This window comes from Maylandia zebra, linkage group LG11, assembly GCF_041146795.1.
Source record: "Maylandia zebra isolate NMK-2024a linkage group LG11, Mzebra_GT3a, whole genome shotgun sequence".
Taxonomy (NCBI): Eukaryota; Metazoa; Chordata; class Actinopteri; order Cichliformes; family Cichlidae; genus Maylandia; species Maylandia zebra.
Window position 1 is genome coordinate 8,490,429 of NC_135177.1, and position 27,233 is coordinate 8,517,661.

The 27,233-nt window shown below is 40.9% G+C and overlaps 1 protein-coding gene across 4 annotated transcripts in view; it reads left to right on the plus strand.

The window, feature by feature from the left end:
- The window catches only part of ptprub (protein tyrosine phosphatase receptor type Ub), a 195,117-nt gene that overhangs the window by 140,127 nt on the left and 27,757 nt on the right, over nt 1-27,233 (plus strand). Inside the window, exons 13-23 of one of the 4 annotated variants that reach the window (XM_076889732.1) lie at nt 846-882; nt 4,258-4,396; nt 5,354-5,377; nt 5,620-5,774; nt 6,394-6,581; nt 15,106-15,178; nt 15,282-15,358; nt 19,776-19,793; nt 21,314-21,350; nt 22,232-22,329; nt 26,207-26,323. In XM_076889732.1, the coding sequence (XP_076745847.1) occupies nt 846-882; nt 4,258-4,396; nt 5,354-5,377; nt 5,620-5,774; nt 6,394-6,581; nt 15,106-15,178; nt 15,282-15,358; nt 19,776-19,793; nt 21,314-21,350; nt 22,232-22,329; nt 26,207-26,323 (963 nt within the window). The remainder of the gene's footprint in view (nt 1-845; nt 883-4,257; nt 4,397-5,353; nt 5,378-5,619; nt 5,775-6,393; nt 6,582-15,105; nt 15,179-15,281; nt 15,359-19,775; nt 19,794-21,313; nt 21,351-22,231; nt 22,330-26,206; nt 26,324-27,233) is intronic. The other 3 variants (XM_076889733.1, XM_076889734.1, XM_076889735.1) reach the window with 3 other exon arrangements.

A 27,233-nucleotide genomic window follows, 5' to 3' on the forward strand; every position in this document is an offset into this window, starting at 1 on the left:
TTAAACCACGGAGTTAAAGACTTGTTTAAGTGTCGGATTAAAAATGTATTTTCAATTTAAAAAAGCAATGCAACTGGAGTTTGAGGAAAGCTCGTTTTGCCCATTTCTGAATAGAATAATTTGCATAATTGTCCCATAATGCCCGAATTAGCATCTCTGAATCTTAATTTGATGATACATCTCCTCCATGAGGTGGCAGGATGGAATTGGATTACAGTCTTGGTTCCCATTAGTGCTGTTTGACAAAGGTTCTTTTTGTAACAGAGAGATGCCATCAGCTGAAATTTGAATAAAATGAATGATTTTTATAGCGATGGACTGGTCTGAAATTTATGCTAAATTCGTTTCAACTTTCATCTTTTCTCCTTCAGATAGAATCCCTAATCTCCTTCTCATACACTTCACCACAGATCTCAGGTTTTAGATATTTTTTTGTTTTCTTCTGTCGTTAGTAGGAATCTTAACTTGTGAGGTAATTCGTCCTTTTACACTCAGTCATTTTATGCTTTCTTTGGAGACGTGAGTGCCACCCACTCGTGTTGAGTAATTTGTATTTCTAATCAGAGGGTATGAACAATTGAAAAGAAAGGCGGCATCATGCTTCTAGATGCGGGCTAGCATCACTTCTAACATTAAGTCCGTACTGCTTGTCTTGGGAATAAACATCATATTTTTGAAAGCAATTGTGTGTTTTTATGTGTTGTAATCATAATTTTTTCACCACATGATAAATATGTGCGCCTCGGCTCAGTATTTCACATCCTCTCTTCTATTATCACATCTCTTTCATGCAAAATGCAAAGTGACACTTTCCCCCTGACGTCTGTGTTGTCTTTCTCTTTCAGGAATCTAGAATAAACTGCATCCGCATTGCTCGCAAAGGTAATTCAACATAAATATCTCACCTCCCAAAAACACTGTGACCTGAATCCATTTCCTTGCATCATTTCTAAATAACTTGCAGTATTGTGTACTTTTGTAGAAAGACAGGACATTACGAATGTGACGGTGATGGTGTGTTTACTCTGTTGTAGGATGAAATATTCATGAGGTGATTCTTCGCGTAGCTTTCGTTTTTAATATGCTGTCGATACATTGTCACCATTTATTTGTTCGTTAAAATGTCCAAATACTTCAGATCTGCCGGTTTGACTGCCCAGCGTCGCTACTTCGTGACACCTCGTGGTAGAGCGAACAATAGTTAACCTGCCGTGAAGAGGAAACTAACAGGGGACAGATGGTTCAAACAAATTAGTGACCTGATCAGCAAATTATTAAAATTGAAAAAAAGACACTTTAAGGACTATTTTTCCTCCCTTTGTTACAGTCACTGTTGTTAGAGGCAAGGTTTCATTTTAGTACTCTGTAGTTCCCGCCTATCTCTCTTCTCTTAAGTAAAAAGGTGAAGAACTGGACAAATTTTCTCTGGCTGCCCCGGTTGTTTAGCACTGGGCCTCAGAGAAAAGGGCAACAAGCAGGGAAGGATTAGAGGTCAGGCTTTCATCCTGTTTGTTTGGGGGCTGACACTGGGACACGTCGTATCAAAGGCAGTCTCTTTGTTCTCATCAGCAGCCCACCAGACAGCTACATCTGAGGGCTCTGACCTCTGCGCTGTCCAGAAGGGTTCTCCAGATCAAAACTTCCAGATGGAGCTACCTTGGCCTATATGAGAAAGCCCTCCCTGCCTCCTTATCTTTACCTCGGCTTTTTTGATTCAAAGGCACATGAAAAGGGCAGAGAAATTGACTCTAAGTCCTTATGGCAGGAGAGCCCCTCCACCATAGTACACTGTCAGATCACGGTAAATAAAAAGTCATGTATTTATAGTTATCATAGCACCGCAACAGTAAGCGGAGCCTTGCAAGTAAATTGACTTGGCAGGGTGTCTTTTTCTTTTTTTGGTTAAGGCCTCTTCTTTTGTGAGAAAATAATGAAAAAGATGAGGCTAAGGCGAGGCCAGCCTTTTCAGCTCGACTTCTTGCTCCCCACAAGTGCCAAATTGGGCATTGATTAATTAAAAGTCCCCACAGCAACAGACTTTATGCTGCATGTGCCACTTTTATTTGACACTGGGCAGAGACAGAATGAAAGAAATGAACAATGGAGCTCCTAAGATAAAAAGAAAATACAATTAGCAATGAAATAAAATACCTGTAGAGAGAACAGAAGTGGAGATAAGACAAAAGAATAAAAGGTTAAATGCACAATTGAAAGTTATGATTTAAAAAAACTGCCAGCACTACATTTTCACCACAGGCATGGTGATATAACTAAAAAAACCCCTGAAATGCCCATTGATGACAGAAAAAAATGTGGGTATTTCCAATTTCAAGGTGTAACAGGTCACAGGGTTGTTTTTTTTTTTTTTTTTGTTGCTATGTGCGATCTCCATGATCCCTCTACCATTAACAGAGCCTCTGCATCATCGGGTCCTAAGCCGTTATTATCAAGCAGCCCATCACAAGCGAAGTGGAGGCAAATGATTCTGGCTTGGATAACAAAGCTGGAGATTACATTTCAACTTCCAGGTGACAGTTTAATTAAGGATCCTCTGGCAGGCTCAACACAACAATAGACTTCCATTTCTCCTCTAAGTGCCAATTTCCACCATCGGGCAGCTGGCAGGTGCATGGATTCATGTGGAAATCTATTTCATGCTCGTGTTTGGCTTAATAGAAATTTTGAGGGTAAAAGAGGCAAAACCGCCTTATCTGTCCAAAATGTCAGAAAGCTGAAATTGATTTTTCACCTCCTCCGCTACATTTTTAGCCCGTATAAAGAAGCCTTCCCCTAATTTTAAATGAAGTTGCGGCATAAAATAAACGGTGAGCATCTGAGTTTGTGTCTGAATGGAGCGCCGTCTCAGACACGCTGGAGTCTTTGGTATTTGTCGGTTACAGTCGCTCAGAGACACAAAGGCATTTTGGATGTTGGTGTGTCCCTGTGTGTGAACAGAAACCACAAAAGGAATCACTCACTGGCTAAATCCTTTCTCACCACGGCGGCAGACGCGACGTTTAAAAGCAGCACATGCAGAGATGTCACGCTATCGGATTAATATGTAATCGGAGGACAGCGACACAAAAGTGATGTCCAAAGCAGTTTCAGAAATAACAGCCTTAGACTAATATCAGGCCAGTGACTAATTTCCCCCTATTCTGATATGTCAGACATTCATGATTGATTAAAAAAATCCAGCCAAATCCTACCATGATATTGCACTACTTTCATCTTTATTTGGACAGAGGGTTCTAAGGCGGCCCAAGTGCCCATGGCTGCAAATAGTTGGACTAAAGCACGGCTCTGTTTTCATTTTCCCTGCCCCAGATCTGATTTTCTTTTTCCCCAGCAGGCTGTAAGATAGAGCTCTATCCCCAGGCCTGCTCTGACTTTCTCCCACTCTCCAGATAGTTTATACTGTTCCAGTAAGCTCTGGAGGGCTGGTTTCCAGGCTGTCAAGGCCTGGAGGACAGGCTGACACACAGGGAAAAAAACTGGATCAGTGGGCTCCTAGAACAAGGCAAAGAAAGACCCACTGCTCAGCACCATTTACATAAGTATGAAGCTTTATGTAGGAGAAATGAATAACCTGCTATTATGGTAACGACCTTTCCAGTAGCTCACAGACAGCGGGGCACCTTGAGACTGTACTGTAAAGCAGTGTGAAGTATTCTGACTGGAAACTGATTATTGATTGGAAATTGACTTCAGAGGTCAGTGAGTGTACGACAGCATGAATTGCAATCCAAACGTGTCGCGTTATAATTATAATGTTTAATGCAAAACTTTTAAATCAAGAATGATTTGCTGCTCTGCTGTGAGTTCACCGCCTCACTCTCCCAAATCTGGAGCCTTGTAAAATTTACCAATTCATACAAACCTGCTTAAAAAGATCATGGTAGTCATAGTAGCGACATATATCTTTAACTGTCTGAAATGATCACAGAAAATCATTCCGTGTGGGAGCGAGTCTGCTTATTTTGCACATGTCACTTGTATCTGTTTGGACAGTGTGGACAATCACTGTTCAAAGTGTCACCTCTTCATTTGCATACATTTTTCATTTCTGTCTATTTTTTTGAAAATGCCTCAGATCAGATCAGTGGATCTCTTAGCAGTGGTTATGATAGGTAGTGTGACAGGATGACAAAATTCAGCTTTCCTACCTCTGTTGAATCCTTTTTGCCCTTTATTCCTTTAAGTTCTATGTTTGCATTCTGCCTTTTTAATGTGGCTCTTCTGTCTTCCCTCGTGTAGCGGCCTGTAAAGATCATCGCAAGGCTTTGGAGGTGTCGCAGCACTCCGAGGAGATGGGGCTGATCCTCGGTGTGTGCGCCGGAGGCCTGGTAGTGCTCATCCTCCTTCTGGGCGCTGTCATTATCATCATCAAGAAAGGGTAAACAACTTTCCATAGACATTGTGAACAAAACATGCGTCATTGTGCTTAATCACCCCGCATAGTTTTACCTTTTACGCTTTATTCTCCGGCAGCTCGGTGATCGGCTTTTACTCTTTGCTAGACTTTTGCAAAGGTCACGCTTTCCAAAAGATGGGCAAACAGCTGGCGTGGCGTTGTTTTTCTTTTTCTTATATCGCACCAGAGGGACCAAACAACTCGCATCTGCAGAGCCTGAGTGTGAAGTATTTAATTAAAGGCGGATGCAATTCAATTAGCCACTTAATTACACACCAAACAGACGCCTGACCCTTAAATGAGATGGTAATTGGGAGGGAAAAGGTGTGCTTTTAGAGATTATTAGTCAATGATCCCGCAGGTCTACAGTAAATCATCGACACCTCTGGCTCCGCATTTATTTAGCGGCAGCTAAAGTCTCAAATCGGGCTTCGACGCCCTCGCCTGTTTAAGATAAATTGAATTCTAAAGAGCCAGCCAAAATAGGAGTTAGTCAGAGGCTCCAGCAATCGGTGTTTAAATTGCTGACACAGCGTTCAGGGTAATGGTGAATAATCTTGATTGTGGAAGTCACTTCTAGTCTGCACATTAGCCCGCGTTGCTCTCCTAAGCCACCATGAATTTCACTTTTAGGGAATTGATTATTAAATTTGCTGTGACAGGAAGCCGCGTGGTCTAGTCCTTGAAGTGTAACACTGAGACGTATTCGATTGAAAGAAACACACATTTTTCTGCCCGGCTGTGGTTTAGTCTGTCAGCACCTGCTTGATCCGCTCGCATGTGTCATATGGCCGCCTGGGCAGCTAAACTCATGAGAGGACGGTTTTCATTTTCACTGTAATCAATGCGCTCTGCCCTTAGCTGACATTGCTTTCATCTTACATCTCTTCTTTCTCTTGATTTTTATTTTTTTCCCTTCTTCTCCTGCACTCTTGCCAGAAGGGACTACTACTCTTATTATCCGTAAGTGACTCCACCTCTTTGCTTTTCCATCGTTTTGTGATCCATCATACACGTGCATGTGCGCTTGCTGGCTGTCAATCATGAGTTACAAGAGTGTACCACTCTTTTTTTTTTCTTCTCTCAGCAGATCAAAAGTGTACAAGCTTTTTTTTTTTCCTACCTAAACATAACTGCAGAGACTCTTGTGGCAATCTCTTCTTAATATTGATTGCCTCTTGATTGTTTTCTCTATCCGTTAACAGGAAACCAGGGAACATGAATAAGACGCCAATTACCTACCGCCAGGAGAAGAGCCATATGGGCTCTATGGAGCGCAGTTTCACAGACCAGAGCACCCTGCAGGAGGATGAAAGAATGGCTCTTTCCTTCATGGATTCACACACTTGCGGCACACGAAGTAAGAGAAGTGCACCGCTGTGACACTCATGCAAGCTTTGCATAGCCCCGAATCTGACATGCATCATCCCTCACTTTGTAATCTTTTTGGCCGTTGCTCGATCGCTCCATAAATATTTCAATCAATTGCAACATGTGAAAAATCTCCTTCAGTATGATTTCATGTCAGCTAGTACCGCCTGAAGCCAACACAGAAACACAGAATCTCACTAGATGGCAAATAAAATAAAAAAAAATGATTTGTGATTCTTGTCAGTTTTGTGCTTTCTAATGTTGTCAGCATCACAGAGGAGGAAAGATGGATGTGTTTATCCTAAAGATGCTCGAGATTTTTGTCTGCTTCACACTCTTTCTGAGAAAGAGTTGCCGACGCATCAGCATAAGATCTATTACGAAGACATCTGTATCGAGACGAACTCCATTCAAAACTTCATGCCTGACGTGTATTTGTCATGTATCGGCCTGTAAAGTGCCTTTCTGTGCCGCTAACACATTCACACCAGTATAAACGTGACACGCAAGTGTTAGAAAAAACGATAAATGTTTCAAGCCGTGATGTGTCTGAGTCATTAATGTTTCAGCTCACTCAAACTGTGAATGTGTCTGTGTGCGTCGCTCAGGTGATGCTCGAAGTTCAGTGAATGAGGCCAGCAGCCTGCTGGGAGGCTCCCCGAGGCACCAGTGTGGACGTAAAGGTTCCCCCTACCACACGGGACAGCTCCACCCTGCCGTCAGAGTGGCCGACCTCCTCCAGCACATTAACCAGATGAAGACCGCCGAGGGCTACGGCTTTAAACAGGAATATGAGGTGAAAGGGCGCCGTTGTACTCCTGTTTAACGCTGTGACATTATAAGACAGCATAGACAGCTATTAGTCCTGCACTCTGGCAACATTAAATGAACAGCGGTATAAAGAATGGGTGCTGGTGCACTCATGCTGAGTTATTTAAAATGGAGCTAAAACACTTTTCCTACTGTCTTATATGTGCTGTTGCAATGGTAGATGGCCAAAGTTTCAAATAATGAGGTCAAAGTCTATGCAAGTAGTTGCTGTGAGCCAAAAGCTCAGGCTTGGATCGCATCTGTATCCTTTACTTCTTTGGCTAGTTGATGTCAGTGAGAGGAGTTGTCCTTAATATTGTTGTCCTTTACTTGTATGAAAACGTGTTTGCCTTTCCCAAAGAAGAAAGCGCGAGCCAAAACTTCAGAGAGCAATGTTTTTTCAATGAACCCAGCATGAAGTTTGAGTTTCAGCTATGTTAATGCTAAAAGATGGGGCTATTCTGCCTATGAAAGGCAATAATGAGCTATCAGAACTGCGAGCTGAAGGTGTCACTAAACCACTGCTGTCGTATTTAATGGATTTCAATGGTTGCTGCTACAATTTCACTCAAAGTGTAGCCGAATCTGCTCTCTTTCATTCTGCTGACTCTTGAAAGCTTTTTTTATTGGTTAAAGTTGTTAAAAGTGATGCTACAGGGAGGAAATATACGAAAACACAGATGGAGATGAGCTTGTTTTGTTATTTTTAATATTGTGAGATAGTTAACATTTTGTACTTCAGGTGCTTGTTTGGTTCAGTTCCATAATTTATACTTGTTGGGTGTGATCATGATATTGTGAAATTTTGCCTAAAAGTACCACATTTCTGTCCAGTCCTCACTTCAAGATCACTCTCTCATCCAAACTTAGACCGATTCTAGAGCTGCTTCCATTTTCACATTACCCACTTTCGGGCCAAATGCATCGGTGCTTTACAATTATTCAGAGGAGGTCGGGGAGCAAATATTCACTTCTGTGACAAACTGATCGGACTTTTGTATCGAGGAGCATTAGGAGGAAGCACAATCCAGAAAACAAACAGCATTTTCAAGTTGTTTAGTCCAGAGTTTCCAACCCCTTCGGTGACATTGGAGGCTAGCAATGGGGAGGTATGCTTTTATGTATTTATCTATTTTTTATTTTCAGTCACGGGGCTGTGCTCAATGAATTTGCACCCTGGGGTCAGCGAAGTTCTGCTGTAACGTCCTGAGGCGAACGTTCAATGGAAATGACCTGAGCTGTGGCATGTGCCAGCCAGATTCCAGAGGCACAAGTGCAAGCGGTCATGACGGGACTTTCAGAGCGCAGTCTAAAAATAGAAGTTCCACTGAAATTGGTTCAAGGTACAGGAGAAGATGACCTTGAATTTAGTAGATATAGGTGCACTTGTTGATTTTACCTTGTATTTGGTCTTCTCTTCTTAGGGGCACATTGATCGCCCAATTTAATTGTGGTTCCTTCCCTTCCTATAAATAAAAAGTTTAAATATATCATTATCATACCTTTTAAAGATGACAGGTGAAAATACACCTTTCCCTTAAATTACTTACTAAAATGATATTTTCCAAGTTATCTCCAACAGCTCGGAGAACTTGGCTGATAGTGATGTTATCATAATTAGTATTACTAAATATTATTCTTGCATTTTCTGTAGTGTTACGGTGTTACATCCCAACTTGTAACACCTAGTAGTTAAAGGCTTTTTCTTCTGAGGGTTCTGCAGATGTTTCAGTGGCAGATGGAAAGCATTACTTCTTAGACATGTCCTAGTTCTGTCCTGAGGCTCCCCCTCAGCAGGAATGCTTGACTTTAATTGCCAACATTGTTAGGAGTAAGGGTGGAATTGTGCTTGCTTTTGAATGCGCATACAAAAAGCTTCAAACACCAAGGAATTGCACTTGTTCTTTCTTATACACTTTGTTATCTTCTAGTTCCCTTTTTAGTCCACTTGGGATCTGACTGGAGTGGTACCCAGTGGAAAGAAAGAAACAGATGTGAGATGAGATGACGATATAAATTTGATTTATTCCACAGAAAAGGATCATTGCATCGCAGAAGTGCCTCCCCCCTGACCCTGCAGAATCAGCTGTTTTTGTGCAATAATATTACCATATGTGTTGAAGCCACGTAAAGTTTTGTCTTCACACTATGTCAGTTTTGAATTTTCTGAACTAGAGGCTTAAATTTGGTACATATTAAGTTGTCTTATTTTTTCTAGCATTTCCGAGTACCTCATATGATATTCCTGGATGAAAAATGCAACCAAATCAGTTGTATTTATTTTGCTCACTCCAAAGTTCATGATCTAAAGCGATCACCCATCCACTTTTAACATCAGTTCCATTTGATCATCACTGTTTACATAGCAAAACTGCACCTATTTGATGCTCTTCAACAAGCATTGGTTTCCTGGATATTTTATGCATTTCTGGGAAAAGCTTCAGAAAATGAATTTTGGATTATATAACAATGTGGGATAGGTGCCTGTCTTAAACAAACTCATAAAAGCTCTCCTTTGTACCCACATTTTGACACCAGCCTCATCTTTTAGCCATGATTCATGAGTCAGGTGAGAACATTTCTCAGAAGTGACTGATTTTTAAACTGGATTGACCCAAAAGTGTGAGCCGTCTACTGTGGTGATGGGGTGGAAAACAGCAATTTTCAATTGGGTCAGATATTCAGTCCACCATGACTTCACCAGTCCATGTGATATTTGGTAAAGTGTCCAAAGAAACTGGAAATTTCAGAATAGTAAGAAAGCCTATAGGCTGTGATTTCATGTTGTGGATCGGTATTTCTCCGTTTTATTTGTTTGTTTTTGTGCCCAAGGCTAAAAAAGGAGATTGATTTTAAAGTACACATGCATTCACACTTGCAGAAAATAACCTTTATGTCACCTGGAATTATATCAGTGACTTATTAGATTATGTTGACAGCTTGTATACGTACCCTTATTTTCGCACAAGCAAGCAAGGGTTGTTGCTGCCTGTGGTTCAGGTTCTGTGTGTTGTTGTTTTGTTTTTATTTTTACAGCAGGAGAAGAGATATTTGTTTATTTCCTGTTAGATGTGAGTTTTTTCTTCCCACTGTCGCCAAGTGCTTGCTAATAAGGGTCGTCTGATTGTTGGGGTTTTCTCTCTACTGCGTTTTTACCTTGAGGCAACTGTTGCTGTGTTATGAAAGTGAATTGAAATCGTTTCCAAATATGTGTTTGGCTTAATTTGCACCATGTTAGCATTGTTTAACTCCTCCCAACAAATGATATACTCATGCTGAAGGCTGCTGAAGTCTGGGTCCAGTTAAAGCCACAAGGTCAGTTTTACAGCAGTTTCTCCTCCCTGTTTTATTTAAAGCTGGTTTTGTATGTTTTACTCCTGACATTTGATTGTACTAATTCAGTAAAGGCAAATTAATATATTTCATGCACTCACAATCATAAATGATACAAAATCCCAACAGACACCTGGACTTGTGTCAGGGCACTCTAGCCACAGCCTCAGTGGAAGATAACTGTGAGCGTAAAGAGGCCATATAGCCTGAATGTTGAAAGTGGGAGACCATCAATCTGAAATCCTCCACATCATCCGCCCTCCTTATCCCACACTGAAATTAATTACCAAGGTTAAAGAGGCTTTTGGATCACACTGTTGTTGTGCATATGAATAATTATCCTCATCTGGGCCCTAGAGATGACCTCAGTCTTGAGGTTAAACATCTCTAGCTCGAGTGAGCCTCATCGTCCACTGCTGGCAGATTTTTTTTTTGGCGAAGAGGACAGGAAGGGGCTGTCTGGGATCGTTTTGTGTGAGAGGGAGACAATTGAGAAAAGAGAGCTCTTGCCACCCAGTCACTCAAGCCTCCAAATAACAGTCTCCCTGTTGTGTAGTATTTATGATAGTATTTATCTCCCACTGCTCTGTTATTCTCAGAAGTAATCATTAGACTGTGATGCCTAGATCAATACTGTCATTAGTGATGCCCGGTATATGTTTTCTGTTGGAGCACATCTAACAATACAACGTGTGGATTTGCACTTGCTGTTAGCGACGGGCACAGTTTGGCTCATTTGATTTCTTGTAATTGTCATGAAAATATAGAGTGTGTGTAATTATTTGGAAGCCAGAAGTCTCGACCCCGTCACAGCTCAAACATGGCAATGCTCCATAATGTGCAGCTGAGGGTCCTTACATTATAACAATGGTAATTTTCTATATTTTTCTTATTGAAGAGATGCAAACTAGCTACAAATGTATTTGACTTAACATACATCCAGAGCCTGGTTTAGTGTGTCTTACAGCTTTGTGTCCCATTATTGTCCAGAAACTTTTACGAACTCATTATTGAGTCACATGTTGCACTGGGTGACATGTCTTCTTCTGGAGCTCTGGCCCCAAGGGGCATAAGCTAAATCCAGCTTTGGACACAGCCAGTACGATTCAAGTTGCGGTTCTCATCTTTCAATGGGATTTGTTAACACAAGGAAATGTACAAATCACCAGTTATCCTGTAATGTAGTGTGTAGGGGTTATTAGGTTTTTGTGTCCAGTGATATCAAGGGTCAGCCAATATTCCTCATGGTGTAACGAGTTCAAAACTCATGTGTCGCTGAGATCAAATGCCCTGTTTTCTTTGAACTATTATGATGATAATAATACACAGTCTTACCAATAACGAGCCCGTTTCTATCTCTGCTGTTTTATTTATTTATTCATTTTTTTACATTTTACATTACATATCCTTCTCCTCTAGCTGTGCTTTGCTGTCTCTATCTTTGCCATCTAACGAAGGGCCCAAAACTCTGAATGCCTCTCCCCGATGGAACAATTGTGGCAGAACGTTGAGCTCACAACCTGAGGAGAAGTCCATCTCTGTCACCCGCGGCCTGAAACATTTGCAAAAAAAAAAAGAGAGGGAGAAAACAACTTTTGTCTCTGGTTCATGGTTTCCGCCTCTGGAACTCTGCTTGTAGACTCATTAAACTGTCCCTCACGGGCAAAACACACTCAACTCAAAAAATCAATACACACCTCTTTGTGTGTGTGTTTGTGTTTTTTTCCCCCCTCTGTGCTAAGAGTATGTGTTTTTATGGAGTGTCTCTCTCTATTATGAAGGAAAATGATGAGTATCATATTACACTCCCTCGGCAGGCATAGGTTTTTATTTCCCTGCGGAGTACCTGCGCTCTGTAAAAACACTGATCAAGAATTTACAGTGAGCTGTAAAAAGGGCTTATACGTGTGGCGGTTTCTGTCACCGCCGTCGTATTCCCACCGCAGAAACGTACAAGTAAACCGCGGCAGAGTTTTTCTGGAGAATTCAAAACTTTCATTATACCTCTTTGCACCCTGAGGCTGAGGTTAGAAAGAATGATGGACGCATTCAAACACTGATTTGATGTTTAGTTGCAGCTGGGGCTACCAAATTATTATGTTTGTTTAAAGAAAAAAAAAATAGGCAGCTGGTGTTTTTTTTCCTGTCTTTAAATTTTTTTTTTAAACAAACATTGGTCGAGCTTGTTAATTCTGCTGTTTTCTAGTAGAATATTTTCTAGCAGATAAGATTTCTGATTGGATTTTGGCTGTGTGTGTGTGTGTGTGTGTGTGTGTGTGTGTGTGTGTGTGTGTGTGTGTGTGTGTGTTTGGGGGGGATTATTGTGAAAGTCATCACAGAGAGATCCACAATTCACTCATTGTCATCTTAAAATTATGCGGTTGAAAAATTAATGGGTCAAAGTGACACAAAGATTAATCCAGCACAGTAAGTCTGCCACTGGATTGTTACTGTCATAAAATCTACTGAGACACTGATACAACATCACTATGTTAAAATTAAAAAAATTGATTTATAAGTGTAATAATTTAACAAATAAATGATGTAATCCTCTTGACTTACCCACCCACTGATCTTTGCCAGCGATGGTTTCTAATCAGTCCTTCATAAGCCTGAGTTGTTTTTCTCTCCTTCACTGTTCTGCCATTCTCTCACAGTTTTTCCTGTATTTTTTCTTCTTCTTTACTTTCCTGCTTCTCTCTTGAGGCAGCAGGAGAGGAAGCAGAGCACTCACACAAGCAGAGAGAGCTCAGAGGTGTAGTGTCAATAAAATAAGGGAGGGAGTAAAGGAAAAGGTGGACAGAGAGAGAAATAGTTGGTTACAAGAACAAGTGATTCAGAGGGAAAGACAGACCCAGAAATGAAGTGTGTGAAAAGAGGAGGAAAAAGTAGGGAGGAGGGTGTAATCCTAGGCAGGATTTGGCTGGTTCTTGGCTCTCTGCGGGGGGAACTGCATTGTAATCCCCTGCTCAGCATGCAGACTTGGGCAGAGTTTCACAAAATTCCCCAAGTGGCTGCAAACCACTGGGGGTACACTGGTGTGTGCGTATTTTTATTCACAGATCTGAGGGAGCTGTTTGCAAGCTTAATTTAGCCACTGAGTGACTTATGACAACTTGGGCGAGTAAATGCTTGCTGGTGCATCCATGCAGGCAGGCAGATAACGGTGAATGAGATGTGTTAAAGTATGACTAAGAAGCCATCCATGAAGCAGGTGGTAGACAGTTTGTCTGCTTTCACACTGTGATTGGTAAACTGCAGGTACACAAACAGCCAGTATGTCGCACAGCAGTAACCAGCAATGTGAAGTGGATTTATGTGGCAATTTCTATCTCACATAGCAAGTAAGTTATTTTTGTTTTTCTCAGGATTGTAAAAGAGAAACAAGAAAGCCTGTTAAAGGTGTCTCGTGTGCTCTTAATAGCCATGTTACTTTGCTAATGACCTGAGGGTTAAAAGGCACGCTCTTGGTTAAAAAGCAATAACATCCACACTGATGGAGTTGTAAATGTGCTTTTGATAACCAAGCTAGGCTGGAGGTTCACTCACACAAATGAAAATGGACTGCTTGTAGTCCCAAAACAAGCTAGCTCCTCTTCATTTCTTATGCTTTCTTTAAAAAGAAAAAGAGATACATAAATATATAAATAAATAAAGTATTCTGCACTATTACAGAAACACACGTAGCTTACTTTCTAAAGCCAAGAACAAAAAGATGCAAGTGTGTTCTTTAGCACTTAGCATGACCTAAAGCTGATTGATTTTGGTTCTGTAAAGTAAGCAGTTGTCTTATTGTCTTACCTTTTCAGTCATATTTTTTTATTTTATTAATTCTGCTTCTCGGGGACATTCTCAAATGTGAAATTTTTTTTATCTCATCCAGCTGGACCGATGAGCTTATCCATCCATCCGTTTATAATTCCTGCTCCGCAGTACTGGTCAGAATGTAATCAACCTTACACACAGTAATCACCTAATGGCTCTGAACTGTGCTCGAGGTCAGGGTCACGTGTTTTTTAAAAAAAAACTCTCCAAGCTTCATATGGACTGCTTTCAGCAGTACCTGCGGTTCCTGCATTATCAGAACCATTAGTAGCTGTAGCCATGACGACAGCATGTATTGTTGTTTACAGTCCCACGCATTTCATGGAAGCATTTCCATCGTGTTATGGTCACCTTTAATTCTAAGGAAACGATTGGTATTTTTTTAATTCACTAGTAATCAAAAACACGAGCGTCTTCATGCACCACATTGCCTGTGGCGGAGTTATTTTCTCTTATTTGGGATTATTTAGAAGCAAATGCGCAAGGTCCATCTGGCCGGAGCCTATATGTGTGATGTTAGGATATTCTCCCCATGTCTGTGTGGGATCATTCGGGTGCTTCATCCCACAGTACAAACACATGCAGTTAGTGGGGTTAGTTTAACGGGATTCTTAGTATGTGAACGTGAGTGTGAATGGTTGTCTCGCTCTCTCTGTGTAACCTACCCAGGGTGTACCCTGCCTCTTTCTCTGTCGCTGCTGGGATAGGCTCCACCCCCCCGCCATCCTGAATTACATAAACGGAACAAGATGGCAAACACACAAGATGATAGATATGATGATAGTGTTTGATTTTGTGTTTATCTGACAAATTGCTTTTGATTTCTAATCTCTGGGCATGTTGTATTCTTTAATACGCAGTACATAATTCACCTGCTTTAATTAAAGCTGAAGCTTGACATTTAAATGTGTTCATTAGTTTCAGATGAATGTATCTCTGACACTCTGAACTGTATGTAACTGACATTATTTCTCTGTGGGGAAAAAAAATTAATTCTTGGATTATTTTGGTTTGCCTCTTGATACTTTCATTGACACAAAAGCTTTAAACCCAGTTCTAAATTTCTGAGGGCTTTAACAAGATTAGCTGCAAATGGGGGGTCCGTGACTTATTAGGGCTCTGGGATCAGACGAGGACTATCTGCGGCTAACACAGATCTTTTCTTTAATTACATATAATGCATAAAACCCCAAACTTCCTAGTGTACAGGAGCTCTCGATCTAAGCTGCTGCTCCTTGTTGACCGCAAGATGCAATCTTCCTTTTCGTCTTGGAAAAACATGAGAAAACTGTGATTAGGAGGTGTTTGATTTTGCTCTTGAAATCTTCAACAAGTGTCGTCTTCATCCGCAGAGCTTCTTTGATGGCTGGGACTGCACAAAGAAAAAAGACAAAACAAAAGGGAGGCATGACACCTTGCTGGGATGTAAGTAATCAGAAAATGTTTAGAAAATCAATAAAAACACAGAAAATGTTGTGACAGTTGTATTTTCAATATTTCTTTGCTCTTTTATTTTTATCTCCCTCAGATGATCGACACAGAGTGAAGCTCCACCCTCTGTTGGGAGACCCCAACTCAGACTACATTAACGCAAACTACATTGACGTAAGTCTGATGCTGCTTTTCTGTTTTTTCCTGTCTTGGTTCAATATGGGACACAAATAGCCTCTGCCGAGTCTCTATCTCTCACACTCTGCAAAGCCTCAGTCCATCTCTCTCATTCCTGTAAGCCCACCAGTCTGCTGCCCCACTTTCACCTGGAGGCTTTCATCCAATCAGACACCGTTCCCGCCAGTGTTTTGCCAAATGCCATGGTTGTCAATTGCCACATTGGATCCCTGACCCAGACTTACCTGTGCCATCACTTTTATTAAAACAGAACAGGATAAATATATTTAATGCTTTGCAGAGTAGATGAACCTTTCTGTATGATGCTACAAATCCCCCTAAATTAAATAGACGTCCCTGTCGTCATTCAATCTCTGGATGGACTGAGCAGAGATGATCCTTTCCACTGTTCACCTCCTGTCACACCACATGCAGTCAACATTTCTCACTTATCATATGAAATACATGTGTATGTTGCTAACGTGTCCCATTCATATGTGTTGTCATTCATTACAGCTAGCCGAGGCTATATTTTTTACTGAGAAAACAGAAGTGCGTGTGCTTAGAAGGCAGCAGTTAGTTATTAATAAATGATTTAACCAGGAATGTGGGGGAAAAAAGCAGAAACTTGTGTTTCAGTTTCCCTGTGAATCCTCTGTCATAGTTGTGACACTGCTGTTCGTTTGAGAAATGTCAAGGGAAGTCTGGCAATCTAGATCTTGCAAAATTTATTTTGCACACCTCTCAGTGGGACTACTGTAAGTATGGCAGACTGTAAAACACAAGAATAAAAGAGAGAAGTGCTTATGTACACCCAACTCCATTTGAGGATGGTTAGAGTTTAAATAATTCTTCTTTTTTTAGGATAACAGTCTGCCAGACATTTATAAAAGATATACATTAAAGACAAATTATGTCATTTTTAGTTCCTCACATTGACTTGATTTTGGGTGAATTCTACCTTTTGGCCAAATCGTATCATTAAATGTTTGACACTCTGTACAGAAAGGCCAGTGGTGAGATGCTTTTAGAGAGTTCATTACAATGAGAGGGCATTAAAAACCTGGCCTGCTGTTAGGCTGTAGTTATTGTGAGGGTCTCCATTAGCGTTGAGGGCACAGACATGCGGGCATTAGAGGGAAAACACCACTCAGCAGCCACTACAGTGTCAGTGTCAGTGATGTTACTCCCTGACCCAGCGAGATGAATTGTAAGTACTCAGCCGCAGTGGAGCATATTTTGGACAGCCTGTGATTATTTCACCAGAGGTTAAATGGAAAAGTTTTTCCTCCCTCTGAAACATTATCGTGCTTTCAGAGCAGAGGGGACAAAGTGCTGGATCTCTGTTTTCTCTCTTTGTCGCTTAATGACTGGTTATTTGCATTTTCTTTCTGATGTGTACAGAACTTTGCATATCTGAACCAGCTTCTTGTAGCATTTGCAGACCAGAGAGAGCAGAGCAGTGCTTAATGGCTGTTGCTACTTTGCATTTTATCTGCATCAAGAGTTTTGGGGTGTTCGTGACAGTAAACAAACACACATTTACAATATTTATTTAAATTCTTAAACTCTAAAACAGATGACATTTACCCAGCAAAGAAATTGAACCTAATGTCTCCATGGGCTCACCTCATAACTGGGCTCAACAGGCTCCTCCCACTTCAGGAAGATACTCTTACACCATTACACTCTTTATCCATGCTGGGTTAATCTATGTAAATATTGTAAATAACAAATAGCAGTAATATCTTGTTGTTCTATGCATAAGAAGGCCCTAAAAATACAAAGATTTTCTCAGTTTTTGCTTTAAATTTCTACTTTTTTCGTCCAAATTTAAATCTGTTCACTTGCTTTTCACACAGTGTTGTTGGGCAGTGTTCACGCAGAAAAAAAGGTGATAAGTTAATCAATAGGAGATTAGCAAAAGCTGAATCTGCGGGTGCTTCAGGATTAACTATGATTACACTGCGCTTCGTGTGATTAACCCTCTCTTCCCATCCTCATGACGATTGCATACGCAGCCAACAATGTGCGCCAAATCCTACGAGTATGGCTAGCTGGGATACGCAGACAAGGAGGACACTCATCTGTCATGCGAGTGTTGAGATATGCATGCATATGCAATTCTGTAGTGACAGGCAGTGCAGAGAGGGCCTTTGTTGTTGTTTGAAAAAGTGACAGACAGTGGTGTAATGTTAAATCCTTAAAAGCAGTACAACTCCTTTTCAGACATGGGATATGTTACACTTTTGGGCTTTATCTGCCTGTTAAAGTGACAGCATTGTGTTATAAAGATCTAATTCCCCTTTATGTTACTGTTTCTTATGGCTTCAGCATGTGCAAGGCTGTCTTACATTCAAACATTAAGGCAACGAGTGCATCGTGCTGGTAAACGAGTATTATTTCTGAATGAAAAGAAAAAATGTTTTTAAGTTCATGCTGTTTATACTTTTACAAGGATTCTGTGACGATCTGAGCAATTTATAAAGATGTAGTCATAATCTTATAGTACCTATCTGGTGATGTGATGTGAGGTCCAGGGTTTCCATTTGGATATGACGATGACACGATCAGACGCTTTCAGATTAACAGGACGGGAGTGCATGTCTGAATGACTTTCTAGCTTTCATCTGGACTCAAGACTGCCTCCTGGTAATGAACTCTGGCACGGATAGTAGCGTCGTGCATGTGCACGTTGTGCAATGTTCACACTTACCAAACAGTGGACAGCACCTTGATAGCAACACTCGCAGGCTTTTACAAGGTCTGATCAAACTGAACTTAGTCATCACATATTCTAACTAAAGCAAACATGCTTTTTTAGTGTTTAAATCTTAATAAATTATACTAAGTCTGCCTTTGTGCCTCAGTGAGATTTTATGAATTTAAATCTGTAAAAAGGTTTTTAGTGTGTATATTACAGTGAAATTAGAGGAAGCCCTTATTTGATATTACTTGAGTCATTTTCAGTTCTGTTGTAAGCTCGACTGTATAAAGGAAAACTTCAATATGGGCTAATTTAAATGAAAACTACTCGCTTGCTGTGAATCATGACACTTTTTTTATTGTTCTTGTTGTTTTGGTTCTGGCTCAGCCCATTCACTTCCCACAAATAAAGCTTTTTTAATGATCAAGCCTAAGAAATAAAGTATGAACCAATCTTGTTTACATTTGAAAGTATCTCTCTTACAATGGTATAGTTGTCTGTTTTCTAGAAATGGTCTGTCGCGGGTGGTGGTTGAAAATTGTCCCAAGGGGCACACAAGAAACTGAGACTGCTGTAGAGTCAAATTAGGTTATTTCTGTAGCTTAATTTGAACAGCCTCAGTTAACCAGAGTGCTGTAAAAGCTATATAAAATATACACTTTATGGAACAGTCACTAATTAAACACACTAGAAGTCAAATAAAACAGGTAAATAAGGCTGTTTTTGTATGAAAAATAAGATTCCTCGCTCAACTAGACCCAAAAGCAAGGGAGAAAAAATAGGTTATTCAAAGTGTTTTCAAATGATAGAGACACTGTGCAGCTCTTATGTAAGAAGGTAAGTTGTTCCAAAGATTAGGAGCCACCACTGAAAAGACTCTGCTTCAAAGTCTGGATCTCAGAATGTCCAAGAGGAGTTGGTTCGTAGACCTCGGTGCGCTGGTTGGATTGTACGGTTTCAAAAGTCCTGTTAGGTAAGGCGTGCACCAATAAGCTTTAAAGTGATAAATATTAAGCATAATTAGCTCCGGCCTAACGGGAGAATGCTTTTTCCTTTTCTTTTTTCCTCATTGCAAATCGGTAGCACAGCTGTACTCGGCTTTGTTCATGAACTGACTGCCAAAGACTAAAAGTTAAAAAATGAAAAGAATTTTTGAGTGTGGTATCGAAATCTTGTGGCTAAATAAGTAACTAACACACCACATTCCGTTGTTAAGTGTTATATGCAGTGCATGAGTTAAAGCAAATGCAGAATAAAGAAGACATCATCTGGTTATGCAGAATAACTGCAGGACTACTGCCCTGTTTAACTGTGCATCATGAATTTGCCAACGAGAGCAAAATGCTAAATAAGCAGAGTACTAATATAAGCTTACTAGCTGCTTTGAATTTGCGAGATGCAATGAAAATACTGTTTGCATAATTTTAAAGCCAAATTCAAAAGGAAAGAAAACACAAATTTGAACAAAAACACAACTGAGAGATAAGAGAGTTGATCAAACAGGATTGGCCTTAGGTCACTGATTCACACAAAGTCATTGCGCTAACACACGATGAAGCTAATTCTTGCTGTTCTCTCATCAACACCTATGCACACGCAGGCTTCCCTGCTGTCTCTAACCATACCTCCTAAAGCTTCTTTCATTAACTAGCCTATATGTCTTCTTTTCTACTTCCCACCTCACTTCCTCGACCTCGGACCCTGTAGATTCGGATTAACAGGGAAGTAAGTACTTAACTGCTCGTTCTTCTGCCTGCCATTGCTCTATTTCCCCTTTCCCTCTACCCCCTTCCCCCTTACTCTTTCCACTGTCCTCTATCCACAAATGCTCAAAGGTCAGGGTGTATCAGGTTAGTGCGCATTAAACCAATCAAATGCAAAAGAAATGCCCTTTTTAGCTCATGATTTTAAATGAACACAAAGAGATGTGTCCTCTCTCTGGATGGAGGATCTTCGGTTGTTATGGCAACCGTCTCATATGGAGAAAGCTTGGCATTCATGCTGATAGAGTTTGGCCAGGGCCTGAGAAATTGTGGATAGCAGGCCTCACAGCACTGGTCATCCATCTCCATTTCAAACATGTCCACATTTATCTGAGTGGATGCGATTCAATTTAGCAATCCGTCAGCAATGTGGATGGACTCAAAATATTACGAAGATGCCCTCTGCAAAAAGATAAAAAAATAGTGTTATCAACATGGATTGCCTCATCATACTGATTTGATGAGAGCCTGTGGGCTTGGCAGTCTTCTCAGATTATTCCTGACCTGCCTTCTCCCCCTCCACGGACTCCTGTAAGTTAAGTAATTGCAGCATCAATTATCATTCCAGCTGCTCCTCTCAGCAAACAGGGAACCATCTATGCAGTTTTCTGGCTGATGTTTTCATACAATCTCAAGGCAGTTGTCTCCTTTCGTTTAAAAGGTTAGCTAAGCAGTGCTTATTTCCAGGAGGACCTCCTTTGAACAGTTTGCTCATCCTGAAAAGGGTTTATGCTTCAAAGTCCCTCAGGTGGTCTTTGTCATGTTTATCCCCCTCAAGGCTGTAGAGGTGACATCTCATTGTTCATTCATATTCAACCCATACTCGCCATATGAAAATGTCTGTCATCTATATCAAATGTTGTCACATCCTTTGATATAAAGGTTTTCAGAAAACTTTGCTGTGTACTTTTGATTTTCTTCTTGAAGACTGCTGGTGTCGTGCATTGATGTGTAACGTGTGCAAGACACGGATCCAGCTGTATGGCTTGTGACAAGTGGAAGAATTTCAGGATGAAATTTCCTCTTGGGTTGCTAATTCGTCGCCCAGTGCATATAGCATCTCCAACGAAAATTGATTTATTTTTATGAGTAGGCACTCCGAGGCAGAGATGGCTAAATAAACCGGACACCTGAAATTTAGAAATGCACACCTGTAGGTTCTTTATCATATCTTTTTAGGCATTGTTTGCTTAGCTAGCCTGACAAGCTGAATAAATAGCTTATTTTAGGGATGTCAGCAGTTTTTCAAGAAACGGCGCTTGTTCGTCACGTGTCTGCGCAGTCAACGAGGGTAAAGAGGCGGTCTGGAGGCGTCAATAGGTTAGACAGCAATGACGAATTAGACAGAAACCAGGCTTTACAGAGGGGAATGTAGGGAACAAGGGAAGGAAGAGGGAAGCACAGAGAGAGAGAGACACCCATACAGCTGTGCCTATGGTGCAGATCGCTTACTCAGCATGTCATCCCTCTTCTCTGTTTCAGGGCTACCATCGATCCAACCACTTCATCGCCACTCAGGGTGAGTATCCCGGCAAGGCTGTGGTGTGTAATTGTGTGTGCGGGAATTCAGTACAGCGAGTACCTTTTGTTGAAGTTTAATAAATTGAAGATGATCCAGCCAACGATCCTACTCATGCACAGTCCCTTGCCAAAACCATCTCTCTGCCAATTTCAAAGGTGATAGTGTGACTATTAAACCGTGGAGCCTGTGTTAGGGAAGTCACTGAATAAATTATGAGTAGAGTTGAATAATTAAACACATTAATTATAGCTTCTTAGTCTCTGTGACATGTGGAGCGATGTGTTCATTGTCACGCAGAGAACCTTTAGTTCAGTTGCTGTCGCTCAAACGCACTTTTGCTTCAGATGGTCACTTGGGATCTGCAGGAATATGAGCGTTCCCTCTTAGGAGGAGCAAGTTTCTAGGGAGCTCCTATCACAGAATCCCTAAGGGTCTGCTCATCCTCTGCCCGCACCTCCTTTCCCTCCTGTTAAACAGATAGAGGCAGATGAAACGTAAAGGAAAGAAAGAAGATGTCAGCTGCACTTTCCTGTTTCAGAGCTTTTTCTTCCTACGTGATCCCCGTTTTTAAAGCTGTTTTTCACTTCCTAAACGTCTCCTGCTCAGATCCTGGTGAGTGACTGGCGGTCCCCCAGGCTTTCATCATCAGCTACTGCTGTTGTTTTGTCACCCATTGCCTCTTACTTCTGCCTGCCTGGAATTTCCAATAACTTTATTGATGGCACAATCTCGAAAGATCAGTACCCTGCCATCTGAGAAAGGACACTTAGGTCGCAATAATACAAAATTTCACAGCAGAAACTCCGTTATTGAGAGGGCAGGCTTTGATGCTGCCGTTTTTGTCTCTTTCTCTGTTATTTCTTCCCTATTCCCACTAGGTCCTAAGCAGGAGACTCTCTATGATTTTTGGAGGATGGTGTGGCAGGAAAATTGCTTCAGCATCGTCATGATCACTAAGCTGGTGGAGGTTGGCAGGGTAAGTGATGTACACTCTCCTTTTCCTCCCCCGTCCCTGTCACCAATCAGTGTTCAGAAAAAGACCACATTTATCATGAGGGGACTTTTTGGTGTCAATATGAAAGGCGTTTTATGCGTTTGCAACCCTGCTCTGCATGGAAACTCCAGCCTAAAGGCCGTTATGGTTTATTGATGATGTGATACCACAAGCATGTGAAAGGAGCAATTAAACACTTTTGATGAAAGTGGACAAGAGAAGATCAACACTACTTTCATTTCTGTGCGCCGTGCTCCAGGCAGCGGTGAGTTAGCACTGACTGGAAAAAAACGAGTACTGCAGAAAGATAATATCTGGTGAACTGGAAGCTTTTTGGACAGATTAAACTAAATGTATGGTAAATGACTAGTTTTAGAGGTGCTGACCTGCAGACTTTGTTAGCTTACGCTACAGTCGCACGGGAGACAAAACTACTGGAGCCGAGTGCAACGCTGCCCTTTTGAAATGGTTGCTTTGGAGACAGGGGCCAGTGCTTCAACCACTGGCAGTCACTCACCATCATCAAAGTGGCTTTGCTGCGTCAAGACGATAAAATGGCAGGCTCAGTTTGCAAATAAATGGGGGGAAGTTGGCAATTACATGCAGTATATTTGTTTTAATATGGCAATTAACTGTGATACGTCAACACAAATACAAATCTGTTCCCTCCAATATACACAGAAAGTCACATTAAAGACAAATTCAGTTAATTACATTCAGATTGAGTCACAACTTCATAACTGAAACAGAAACTCCTCCACACATAGGTAGTTGCTGCTGGATGGTGATTTAAGTGGAGAATAACATCCTTGACAACCTTGCTTTTATATGGTAAATGGACTGGTCTTTAAATAGCACTTTGCTGCTCTACCTAAGCACTCAAAGCGCTTTATACAACTTGCTGACAATCACAAACAATCGAAGACCAACTAGGGGTCAGTGTCTTGACGTAGGATATTTGGCATATCCTGGAGCAACCAGGGATTGCACCACCAACCTTCTGATTAGTAGAGGACCTGCTCTACCTGAGAGAGAGAGAGAGAGAGAGATCATTATCTGGACGTGTAACCAGAATACAATCAGCTGAATTTCATCCCCTACTGCTGAGAAGCACAGATTGACTTAGATTGATTGCAACATGTTGGCAATCTGTCTGTATTTATAAATTCTATGCCAGTTATCTGCAAACTTTCACCGATGTATCTGAGATTGATTGCAGTCAGTTCAATTCGCACAATGAGTGTTTGGAGACTCGTTGCCTCCCACCCGGTGACCCCTGCAATTGCCTTGTGATTGAAAGCGGTTGGTCAGAAGTCGAGGGTGTTGCGGCTCAACCTTTGGGCAACCAGTTGGTCGCTGTTACAAGTTGTAACAGGTCACTGAATGCAACAAAGGTTCAGTGAAATCTTTGTGCAGCCACCATTCTTGTTTGCTTTGTTTTCTTTCCTAATCACAAGGACATTGCCGTCCTATTTTTACTCTGTCGTGACTCAGCCTTTGTTTGGACAGTACCAGGCAAATTGTTTCCTTCCTTTTATGTCATTAAGCCAGCCATCTGCTTCTGGTAGATTTATTTAAAGATTCTGGTGGATTTATTTAAACTGCCTGTATTTAACACACATGCAGTTTATTGTGCGATTTCATGCCAAGCTAATGCTGCAAAACACCAAAAGAGAATATTTCCCTGCTTATCTGGCTTGGTGATAGCAACTTACTGTATCCTATCATAATTGTCTCATTTACCTCCTAACCAGTTAGACAGGGAGGTTATTTTATTGATCCCTCATTTAGCCTGCTGCTGTGTTACAGCAGCATAGTATAGTCTACAATAAACAATAAATTAACAGCAAAGTTGTGCCACAAGCACCTAGTAAGGGTCATTATGGGAGAGTTCAAACATTGATACATACAACAGTGATAACAACAAAAGAAAAGCTAAAATGAGGTTAGTTAAAAAAAGCCTGACATTGTGTAAGGGTGGTGCAGATTGCATTAATCAATAATATGTACACTATAAATCTAAGAAAAACAGCTGCATGACGGTTCAAGGGTAAATTATTAAATGTCTTAAGCTGCAGTCAGACAGTTATATTTACTTTTTCAGATTGCTGTTATGCATTTTCAAAAATAAAGGAAGTTTCAAGATGTGTCTTAGAAATCTTCAGATAAAGCGTGCAGTTTACTGATGTTATTGTGTTGTAGTGTTTGCTTTATTCTGAAGCCGAGTGCACCCACGGCTTTTTTTCTGCCTCAGAGACGACTTCTATTGCTCCAACACTGGGCTGGTTCTGTTAGCTAGGGGGCAGCTGGGATGAATATAAGGATACTTTGTAAACACACATCAACAGCAACTTGTTGCTTTTAGTAAGTTAATTTTAATTTGTAGCTTTGGCTGACCGCACATCTGACAGAAACAATATATTTAAAGTATTGCCCAAGGATGGACCAAATGTCCTATTGAATTTTACTTTTATAAATGAACTCAGTCAATTCCTTGCCAAAATTGTTTAAAGATGGCTTTAACTTTCTGTACCATGTTCAGAAATCATCACAAACCTGTCTCTGTGTGCTACTGTGGAGTTTTTTGGTGAATGCATGCATTTCAAACATTATGAAACTGCAATTCTTGCAAATGCATATATACAGTATCTTTGCTAGAGCTGCTGTCTGTGAACACGCTCTGCTTGCTATACTTAAGCAGTATTATTTTCTACCCTACATAAACATAGTTACTTTAAATCCCACCTTAAATATTCCAGCCTTTTCATTCGAGGCGGGAGAAACATATACTGTGGCGGATGGTGAAAATCACACAGTAGTCGTTTGTCCAGTTTGGAGAAGTGGTCTGTGTGGCTGAATCCAAATAACACATCCATTAAATTAAAAAGAATTACCTCCATTGTACTGGGTGGTGGTACAATAAAAAGATTACTGCCCTGCTGTTCATTATGTGATTATTGTGCTGTTCTTCTCTTTGCTCTCTAAGATAAGATATCTGCAAAAGAACAGGTTGTTATTTTTTTCTTCCACATCATTTGAAGTGTGGACCCCCCCCCCCCCCCCCCCCCCCCAAAAAAAAATTAAATAAATAAATAAATTTTTTTAAACTTGTTAAATTTCACATCATTATATTTCTGTTCTCGTTAAACCATGAAATTGAGTACTTCATGTTTATTATTATCATCTCATTATTTTGAATAGTGTTCATGCATTTTACAATTATCTCCTTTACTTTGGAATGAATTGTTGAAAATGGCTTGGTTGTGTTTTTAAAGAGTAGTATTTTATTATGCGCTCTCTCTAAATGCAGTGCTTTCATTTCAAATGTCGCAGGAAGGATTTTAGTCCCTAGAAACCCAATACTGACACGAGGAAACATGCTAGGGGGGCTCTTAGATTTATCTAACAAACCCTAACTTAAGCCTTCAGACCATTACTCTTCATTTTAGGAAGTAAAGATGACTGAGCCTCCAGTGTCTTTTGTGAAAAGATTTGAGAAAGATCTTATACATCCAATGATCTTTTGCTTGAGTTAGCGCTGCCTGTCAGTGGGAATTCAGCAGAGAGCCGTCGGTTCATGATGGAGTCTATAAATGCATGGCTTGTGCACCATAAAAAAAAAACCATAAACCAACCCGCTTAATCCACTCAATAAAAGTGTGGGTAGTGATTTCACGCAACACAGTGAGCCATTTGTTAACATGCTGATAGTATATAAAAGGAGAAAAAGAAGTTTAAAACTTAAAAAATAGATTGTGTCTTGACTATTCTCTGTCTGCAGACTGACTACTCTCACGTTTTCTACAGTTTTGCAGTTCTGAATATTGTTTAAAACTTCGCCTTCGCGTTTTTGAAACAGGTGAAATGCTGCAAATATTGGCCAGAGGACACCGAGATGTATGGTGACATCAAAATCACTCTTCTTAAGACAGAGACACTCGCTGAATACACAGTTCGCACCTTTGCTGTGGAGAGGGTGAGTTTTGCATTTCTTTATATTCTCAGTTTGTGATTGCTCTTTCCTGGTAGAACATCATCTGTGATTACTCGTAAACACATTCCTTTTATCTTGTTCTGTTTTTGCTTCATCTCTTTCTGTGATTCACCAATGTAAACACAACTTAATCATGTTACCTGGCGAAGCAGGAATTTGGATTAGAAGTAGAGCATTAATAGAAGGGATTAGATACTAGATGGGGTTTGCTGATGGACACGAGGTCCATGTGTTAAACTGAGAGGAATTAACACCAGTAGCTTTGTGGATGCCCCTGCTGTCTTTCCAGCATAGCTGTTACAGTGCCGTGCCCCTGATGGCCTCCATCCTGTCAATCTCCTGGGGGATCTCTCATTGGAAGGGCTCAGAGCAGTGCTGGAGTGACAGTGGCACAAACACAGCATTATCATCACACTGTCACAGTCTTTCTCCACGGGCACAAACTGCTGCTTATTCAAATCGGCATGAGTTTGCGAGCTGGTGACAGCTTGCTTTTCATAGCTCTTTTACTTTCTTTTTTTGGATTTCTGTCTTCAACAAATCTTTGCTTTGCATTGCTTTACTTTGTCATCTCTGTATGGAAAAAGAAATTGGGACGTGACTGCAGCAGCCTCCCAGAAGAAAAGAGAAAGCTGCTACCCCTCCTTGAGCTCCCTAGAGCCTTAGTAATTCCTTTCTGCACATCTGTCAGATTGCAGCTGCTCCTAACATGTGGGGCCCAGAGGCCTAACTGTCCTAGAAGACCTAACACCCCGCGTAAATAATGTCCTGGGTGTCCTCACTCTGAACCAAAAAAATTTGTCACATCTATCACAGAGGGAAAAAGTCTCTGAATAGTTTGTAGCATATCTTCTGCGAGATCAAGGCCTGTAGGCTATTGCTAGCATTAGAA